The 9,461-nt window shown below is 40.8% G+C and overlaps 1 protein-coding gene across 1 annotated transcript; it reads right to left on the reverse strand.

The window, feature by feature from the left end:
• Positions 1-815: 815 nt before the first annotated feature.
• LOC131242327 (ABC transporter G family member 1-like) lies at positions 816-6,022 on the reverse strand. The gene is made up of 8 exons (XM_058240903.1): positions 5,342-6,022; positions 4,252-4,331; positions 3,676-4,140; positions 3,122-3,208; positions 2,839-2,961; positions 2,285-2,479; positions 2,095-2,181; positions 816-1,658 (listed from the first exon to the last, which is right to left on the reverse strand). The coding sequence occupies exons 1-8, from the start codon at positions 5,982-5,984 to the stop codon at positions 1,041-1,043; spliced, it is 2,298 nt and encodes a 765-aa protein (XP_058096886.1). The 5' UTR covers positions 5,985-6,022; the 3' UTR covers positions 816-1,040.
• Between the last annotated feature and the right edge of the window lie 3,439 nt (positions 6,023-9,461).

The following is a 9,461-nucleotide window of genomic DNA, read 5'->3' on the forward strand; positions in this document are numbered from 1 at the left end:
TAGTCCAAACCGTTGATCTCATAGGACCCATCACAGATTTAGATCGAGTTCAATGGTTTAGATTGTTTGAACCGTGGATGGCATATCAACCAAGAAAATGTTCCGATTGGGCAATCCTAGACATCCAATCGGAGGACGATTGATTGGAAAACGTGGACGGCCACCAATTTTGCATATAACAATTTGCTTGCAGGAGGATGGTTCGAGCGTATGTAACACAAATCTTGCATCTGGCCCACCTCCTGTGCTCACCTTTCATAGCAAGATTCATCCCCATCCAAAACTCAAATGGTATACGCCACAGGCAACGATGTGCAACCATGCCTAAAAACTATGTATTCACTTGTGGGCCACCTAGGTTTTGGAATAGCTTGTTTATTTTTTGAGTGCCCTTGATCCAGGTGGGGCTCACTGATGAATGGATTGGATGATCCACACACACACACACACGCACGCACACGAAAAGATGGATCCCTCGCCCCCCCTTCTCCATGGTCCCCCATTCTTCTACTCTGTTGTGACTCGCCCAGCTGAGATATGGATCATGCAGGATCGTGCGCATCTAATGGACGTGTTGGATGATTCTCACAATCCGTTTCTCACATATGGTGGGCCCCACTAAGCTCGAACATATGGTGATCATTTCCCATTCATAAAATCCGCTTTGATAAACATGAAATCACCTTACGTGTCCACATTCTATTCCAACTAGTACTGAAAAAACGACACAAACAAAACCCAGAAACCTAAGTAAAAGGGTCCACACGTGAGACCCACAAGATTAACTAACATGATCAAACCCAGTTTTTAAAAAAAAAAAACTTATTTTAGTTATAAACTATTAAGCCCATTTCAGACCAACAAACAAGCTTCAAAGAAAGTACAACAAACATTAGTTGGATGTAAGTTACCTTTCAAGGAGGATTGAAGTGGAAAATCACATCATAACCAACACATGAACAAAAGGAAATGAGAATCCACATTCTTCAGTGTGTAGGTGTATCAGGCTGCTCCATGACTTGAATGGTTTGCTTGGGAGATCAAGCAAGGAGAGCCCTTATCATGGGCTTAACCTTTTCAGTCATCTTTATAATACCCAAGAACAGGACCCTGTATAAAATCACCATAGCAATCAAAATACCAAGATCAACCCATTTGGAGTAGCCCATCTCAACTTGCCATGTTCTTCTCAAGATCTCATCCCCACTGATTGTGGGTGGCCCACCTGCTTGGTTGTTGGGGAATGTTAGGCCAATGAACTCATTCTTGTAGAACCCTTGGAAGGCATACTTGTGAAATGCAATGTAGTACATTGGGTATTTCCAGAAGGGTTTGGGGAGGTCATCCGGCAGCCGGAAGAAGCCGCCGTTCAGCATCATGACACCTTGGATACCAGCCCCTGTTATTATGCCCATGAGGAAATCTGGGACGATGCTTGCAACGATCATCATCAGGCTCTCGACCAGTGTCGTGCACACAAACAGCACAAGGGTGAAGTAGACGAAGTGATCAGCGCCTCTCTGGAGGCCCACCAGGAAGTAGGCTATGGCGCCCGGTACAATAGAGATGAGAAACAAGTAAGGGATGGAAGAAATTGTGTTGCCGACTACATATGCACCCACACCATAGTGCCCATTTAATCTCTCTCGTCCAAATATCTGCAAATGTGGCCCACATCATGAAGAAAAAAAGGAGAGAATTTGTGATGGGAATGTGACCAACACACTCTTTATAATCATTACAGAGATTCATCATAATAAAAATATTTAGGACTTAACATTCAAACTGAAAAATGATTAGAGCATACTCACATGAAGACTAATAATTAGTAATGTTTAGCATTATTTCAAACATTAATCTTTTGGGTGCATTTGGTTGCGCCTCATATCATGAAACTTCGTAGTATCCCATTATTAATCAGTCTAATTTGGTGCATATATCATGAAATTTCATGAAATTCGGTGCAACCAAACACAACCTTAATCAAGGAATTTGACCGGAAGCATCAGTTAATTAGAAGTTATCTGATTCTTAATGAAACGCCCAAGAATTTCTCCAGAGATATATTAATGGAGTTTAACAACATCATCTAACCTTCATGTCCTCCACAAAAGAAGGAAATCCACCAATCGCCATGAAGGTCAGGAATGACGCTACAAACATAAGCATTGAGCCTCTAGCCTGAAAAACTCAGAAACCATCCAACATTAGAAGATGATCCTTAATTATTCTGTTTGGACCATAAGATTAAAAAAGAGAAGGATGAAATCTTTCATTATCTCACCTGAATAGAGCTGAAGCTTTTGCCAATGTTGTAATAGATGGTGCCCACACAAAGACACAGCGCAATGTATATTGCAAAACGGAGCCAATAGTAGCCCAGATCTCTGTACATGTTAACAAAGGATCTTCTTGCAAGGACAAGGGACTGAGAAAGGAAGCTAGCCTGACTTCCCTTCTTCTCCAAAGCTCCTCCTTCCTGCAAAAACAAAGATGAGGCCCCTTTAAGTATCTTATTGATGTAAATAAAGGACGCACTTATTGTTATTATTTGGATTGGATTGCGAACATCCAATGCAATCCAAACAAAAATAATAATAATGTTGTTACCAAGTATTTGAAATGAGAAAGTAGAAAACAGATTCAAGTTGCATTTTTTCAAGCCCACTTGAAAGTAACATAATTGCAATTTGGGAACAGGAACCTCAATATGGATTCCAAAGAAGGAAATGACAATTGGGTTGTTTCCACTTCATTAGATTAAAATTACTGCAATTCAACGTGATTGTGCAGCCAAACACACCCAAGATAAACAGAGGGCTTCAATTATCAGCTTACAATTTTACATATCTGAGCAACCCGTTGAGATACTTGTTTAGAAGTGGGGGATGATTTGTATGACTTCACGAGGATGTCGATGGCTTCGGCAGTTGATTTTGTACCCGGGCCTTGTTCAATGTCCTAATTCACCAAAATCAAGAGATTTGAGGTTTTAAAATCTCATAAGTAAGAAATTCCATTTGAGACAAGGAATTATAATCACAAGAACATGCACAGAGAGAGAGAGAGAGAGAGAGAGAGAGAGAGAGAGAGAGAGAGAGAGAATCGATTTTGCTCTCACCTTATCGAAGTCTTTGTTGATTGTTCTGAGAAAGTGATCAGAAGGGTTCCTCAAAGATGGGCATGGAAAGCCATTCAATGCGAAAAACTGCCAAAGTCCCGAATAATCAATCACTTCTGCTAAGTACTTTTTAAAGTATTCTTATCGAACAGAGAAACATACATATGCTGAGAAATCTAGATTACATATCATGGTAATTAAAGAAAATAATGTCTTGAATTTCCTGACAGATGAAGTTAATCAGTTTAGTGTCCCATGAGGATGGACCATGGTGGACGATCCTAACAACCCATTCGTTGGCCTGCAAATGGATGGTTAAAGCAGAACGTTTCTTAACAATCTGTTCATAGGCAGCTGTTTTGACAGTTAGGATCGTTATGTTCAATTTGACTTTGCACCGTGGCCCATCCATCATAGGGCCCCACCCAGTGATGGGTTGCAACTGCCTCCTGTCGTACAAGATCATCAAAGATTGGACTGTCCACATTCAGATTTAAGTAGCATATTCAAGACAGAACACTGCAGAACATGTTAATAGATAATAATTTCATTACCTCATTAGCTTCCGAAGCAGGCCCAAAATAAACTGTTCTACCAGCAGACAGAAGACACAGATTGTTGAAGAGCTCAAAGACCTCGCTGCTAGGCTGATGGATGGATGCAATGATGGTTCTCCCACTGCGTCGAGCAAGGCCCACGATTCGATTCATGACATGGTATGATGCTGCACTGTCTAGCCCACTCGTCGGTTCGTCTAAGTAGAGAAGCTTCGGGCGAGTTAGCATCTCAATGCAAATGCTCACCCTCCTCTTCTGCCCGCCGCTGAGTCCTTTGGTAGCCCACCCTCCAATTCTAGTATTCATGGCATCTTGCAGGCCCATCTCCCTGATTGTCGTCTCCGCTCGCTCTCTCTTCTCCCATCTAGGCATGGAGTCAGGAAGCTGGAGCTGCGCCGAGTAGTACACAGCTTCTCTAACCATTAATGTGGCCATTAGAGTGTCATCTTGGGTCACATAAACCTGTATTAACAAATGAACTCCCAAGATTACAATAGATGGTGAGTGCAGGTTATGTGTCCAGATTGGTGGGCCACCAATACTCGATCTTGATTAAGCTAACGGTTGTCTTACCGAAGTGCCAAATGCTAGTGTTTGTTTTCGACCGTTGATTAGGATCTCTCCTGATTGCCTTGTGTTTGAGCCTAATCTCCCTGCAAATGAATGTTAATTAGAGATTTACACGTCCAGTCAACATTGTATATAACTTTCTTTCCCGCCAACTTGTCGCCTGTGTGGAACATCTGAGCCGTCCATAATGCGGCCGCATAATAAGGATCACGTGGGACGAAGACCAGAGTGGTCCACCCATCAGGTGGACTGCACCGATTGAAATCAATGGAATGACAATGGTGTGACTGTGTATGGTTGTAGTCCACCTAATCATTCAATTGATTAGATTTTCTTCATTACTGATGTTTATGGCTGTGCGGCCCACCTTTTGCACGGATCAGATGTTTTACACCAATGACAAGAACCTAAATGCACCCTTTCAATTGCTCAAAACTCTTTCAAAATTTAGTTTTTCTGTATGATTAATTGCAACGAATATGTCACCCCTCACTTGGGTTTTCTGTTCATTCAAGCGGGTCCATGGTCCAGTTATCTAAATCATCGATATTGATATGATGGGCCACAACATGGACAGCTCTTATACTCCAGAATAAACTTACTCTGTAAGGATTCCCAGGAACTGGCCTTGTTTTGAAAATATCCAGAGTAACTGGAATAGTCTTGGAAATATTAAAAGCATCACTGTCATCACCACCATCATCATAGCCTCTTTTGAGCCATTTTGGGCAATGGGTGTGGCTAAAGAAGGTGGTCCATGTTCAAAAGGAAAATAGTTAAATTATGAAAAAGGTTGGAATATTCTTGTCCATGAATTCTTTTATTTTTCATGTATGGCCATCGAAGGGCCCATCATACAAACTGTTTTTTATAGTTGTAACGTGCTCCGGGATACAACAGCGCTACGGGTCAATGTTAATAAAATAGCAATACATCTTGATATATTGTAAGCAAACAAAGGAGATTTAAAATAATAATAATGATAACAAAAATCAATGTTTCATGGGAGAACAAAGACGAAGTCAAGATTGATTAATTAAAGTTAGAGAAAATGGACCACGAAGAATAAGAGAAATCGAATTATAGTAATTACCTGCTAAGGCATCGAGAAGGGTCGACTTGCCGCAGCCGGATGGGCCCATGATTGCTAGAACCTCTCCAGGCTGAGCATAGCCCGTGAGCCCTTGAAGTATCCCTATGGAACCAGCTTTCCCATTCGACGCTGTCACCCAAAGATCCTCCCATGTCAAGAAAATGCCATTGTCCTCCGACCCAAGTTGAATTGTGTCCCACTTAACAGGTTTCACCTCTTCTTGGGTCGGCACCATCATCGTTTCCGCCTCTCCGGTGCCCTTAATTTCCATGTCTACGCTCAATGACGGTGCATTATAGATAGGCCTAGAGAGATTGTCTCTAACTTGAGGAGGATGTGGATGCGTTAGAGTAGAGGAAGCAGCAGTACTGAAGGGAAAGAAACCTTCAACACTGTAGGACATGTCTTCTTGTGAGTAGAAGCTATTCATGCCTCGCTCATCTTTCGTCGGGCTCGGAGTAGGCGTCCACCTCGGGATGTTAATAGTAGCACTGGCCGGAAGGGAGATGTTGTCTTGCGATGTGAAGCTGTCCATTTCTATGTCGTCTTTGGGCACTGGTGCCACGGGTCCATGTCCCGGCGGTCCCTTTGGGCTTGAATTAGCTGTCCACCCAGGGAAGTTGGGATTAACTGAAGAAGCCATGAAGAATAATTAGCAAGAAGACCGAAGAGAGAGAGAGAGGGCGTGAGGCGTCAACTAAAATGTGGAGCGGTACTTAAAGGCGAGTAATGCTCGTCCAACTAGCTGTGATTTAAATAGCACAAATTCCTCTTTCAATTCAATGTAATGCACCACATGAAGATGTGTGAGATCAAGTCTTACATAAGTGTCTTGGAAATTATGTGTCAAAGATGCAGTCCGTTTGTCAAATAGAGTCTATTAATTAAATTTTATATACTAAAAATTGCTAAATTGTTCTCATCATTGCAGCCACACATGTAAATTGAATATCAACCGTTGGAATGAATTTTTAACAGCCTTTTCTTTTTTACAGAAAAATAATATATTACTGATACAAAAAATAAAATAAAAAATTTTCTTCACCTGCTTATAGAGGACCTTACCTAATCAATAGATTGGATTTCTTACATATATATGTGGCACTTCATCTAAATACATCAAACTTGTACAAAATTTTTAGTCATCCAATTTTCTTTAGAAAGAATCAGCTTCCTCTTTTCTGTCTCTTCATTAAATGCATCTCTCGTTTAATGTTCTTTCTGGCACTACAAAAAAGAAAATGAACCTAATTCTCTTCAACCTAGAGAGGGCTCTTGGAGGCCCACCATAATCTATGGCTTTTATCCACGCTGACCATCCATTTCGCTGGATCCTTTTAGACTATGAACCAAAAAATGAGGCAAATCCAAGGCTTAAGTTGATCACACAGTGGGGATTGGACGCCTACCATTAAAAACTTCTCAAAAGTTAGAGGTTTTAGATCAAGTTGATATTTGTGTTTTCCCTTCATCCAGGTCCGTGTGACCTTATGAACAGGTAAGATGGCAAATAAACATGATGGTCAGCCCCAGGAAGATTTCAACGGTGGGATCATGGTCCCAACTGTTTTTGGTGGTGTGGTCCATTTGAATTTTGGATTTGACTGGTTTTTGAGCTAACATACTAAAATAATTTGAGAAAATTAATGAACGGTGGATATAACACATGCGTCATGGCTGGACCACAGAATTTTCCACGTCAACACAGCACCAGCCTGGGTTGGTGTGTTGCTGCCCAATCCGGGTTAGTTTGTAACTCGGGTTTTGGTTTGTATCCCTATGTCACACGTTAGTGGGTGTTTTACTGCCCGAGGGGCCATGTTCATGTATGTGTTGTATATCAAGGACGTCCATTAGTTTTTCCAGATCGATTTAGGTCATGATCCCAAAAATGAAGTAGATCCAAACCTCAAATGGACCACACCACAGGAAATAATGGTAATTAATCATTAAAAACTTTGTGGGGCTAGAAAAGTTTTGGATCAAGCTATTATTTGTGTTTTTTCCCTTTATCAAAGTCTCTCTGACCTTATCAACAAGTTGGATGCAAAAAATCATTACTATGGGCCTTAGGAAGTTTTTAATGGCAGGCGCTCTATGTCTATTGTTTCTTGCGATGTGGTTCACTTGAGATTTCTATCTACCACATTTTTTAGACCATGCAGTAAGATGATGTGTAAAAACTTATGAATGGTGTGGATATACAACTCATAAATGAAGGTGGGCCCCACAGTCTGGGAAGCACCGCACTGCTTGTCACTCCTGGGACGAGGATTTCCTACGAAAGCCTTTCGCAGGAAGTTCCTGCGCAAGCTTGCCGGGTGGGGCCCAGTGCAATGTATGTGAGAAATTTATTCCGTCCATCCGTTTTGCGAGCACATTTTAGGCCGTTATACGAAAAATGAGTTGGATACAAGATTCAAAGGGGTCACACGAGAGGAAAAATTGGGGAAAGAAATTCTCACCGTTGAAACCTTCCTGGACCACACCTTGATGTTTATATGCAATCCAAACCGTTTATAAGGTCATTCTAAATTGGATGAAGTGAAAACACTAAAAATATAGCCTGATAAAAAATTTTATGGCAGTAAAAATGTTTCAACGGTGCTCACTGAATAACAACTATTTCCTCTCGTGTGGCCCAGTTGGGTGTTTGATACATCTATTTTTTGGCCGTACATCCTAAAATTATCTCTCAAAAAGGATGGATGGGGTAAATTTCACACAAACATATCGGTGGGGCCCACCCAGCATCCTTGCGCAGGAACTTCCTGCTAAAGGCTTTCGCAGGAAATCCACGTCTTCATTCCTGGTAACACGTATCTAGTCCCACCTTCTCGGTAGCATCGTACATTTCCGAGAACTAACAGTCGATAGCAATGCCCACCGTATATTTTGTATGCAGCCCACCGTAATATGTACCGTGTGATCCGCTCCGATCATTGGATGTGTAATTCCATGCAGGGCTCAGAGAAAAAAAAAGATCAATCTGATATATGATTCAAGTGGGCCATACCAAGAGAAACGGTTTCGAGGGTTAGTTTTTCCTGCATACTATTTTCGATCGTGTGGTGTACTTGAACCCACGAATAGGGCTGATTTTCAGGCTCATAGTGTAACATGGGGTGACTTATCTAACGGCTGGGATGGATTTTACATAAACACCATGGTGGGGCCATCCCAAGCCAGCAACTTTGCTCCTTTGGTTAACTTTCCATAGGCATCATTTATTGACGTTAATTAGTATTGCATTCAGACAGCTAGCTGGACCGTCCAACGAGTTGTGCATGGGAAGTTCTTGTTCAAGTTATCTATAGCGAGTTTGTAATTTTATATTGGGAATTATTTGATACTCTGGCTGGCACATGACGTTGATACACAGGAGCTTCTAAACGGTACATATGACATACATTAATTCAAATTAACTAAATTGTGAACCCCAATGCGCCGAGTTATATTCCAAAAATTAGAGTGTATGTACAATCATATAATCTTTGAGTCATGGATGCCTAGTTGTTCAAACAGGACCATTGGATATGTTTCATTTTAGACCGTCCAATAAATATTTACTAATGTGATGGTCAGATAATTAAATATGTCACGCCCTAGAATTGGGGTACAGAGTGTGCACCCTCAGACCTGAGTTTCAGTTCGTAACTCGTACACAAAGTATACTAAATTAATTCCTTAATCAATTTGATGTGATTATTACATTCAGTATAAGTTCCACCATAATCTCAATCACACATACATAACACTTAGCACCAATCAACTATGCTAACATTGTTTCACTGAAATAAATCTTAATAATCCCTTAAAATCTCAAAATCAATACTGATATGCATTATACGTTAATTAAATTATGCTAACAAATAAATCACATAATTAGAAATTATCTAATGCCGCCACTTCTTCTTCAGATAAGTATGGTCATGTTTCACGTGGGTCGTGTTCAGGTACGGTAGATCCTTTCAATTCTTGCGCCACATTATCTGTTCATAGCTCCTCTATACGGTTTTTTCATCAATAAAAATGTAAGTTGGTCAGGCTTAGTGAAATAAGTTCATAACCATAGCAATTAAAATAATACAAAAATGTATGTACAATGATATGGATGTAA

Source organism: Magnolia sinica, chromosome 4 (assembly GCF_029962835.1).
Source record: "Magnolia sinica isolate HGM2019 chromosome 4, MsV1, whole genome shotgun sequence".
Lineage (NCBI taxonomy): Eukaryota > Viridiplantae > Streptophyta > Magnoliopsida > Magnoliales > Magnoliaceae > Magnolia > Magnolia sinica.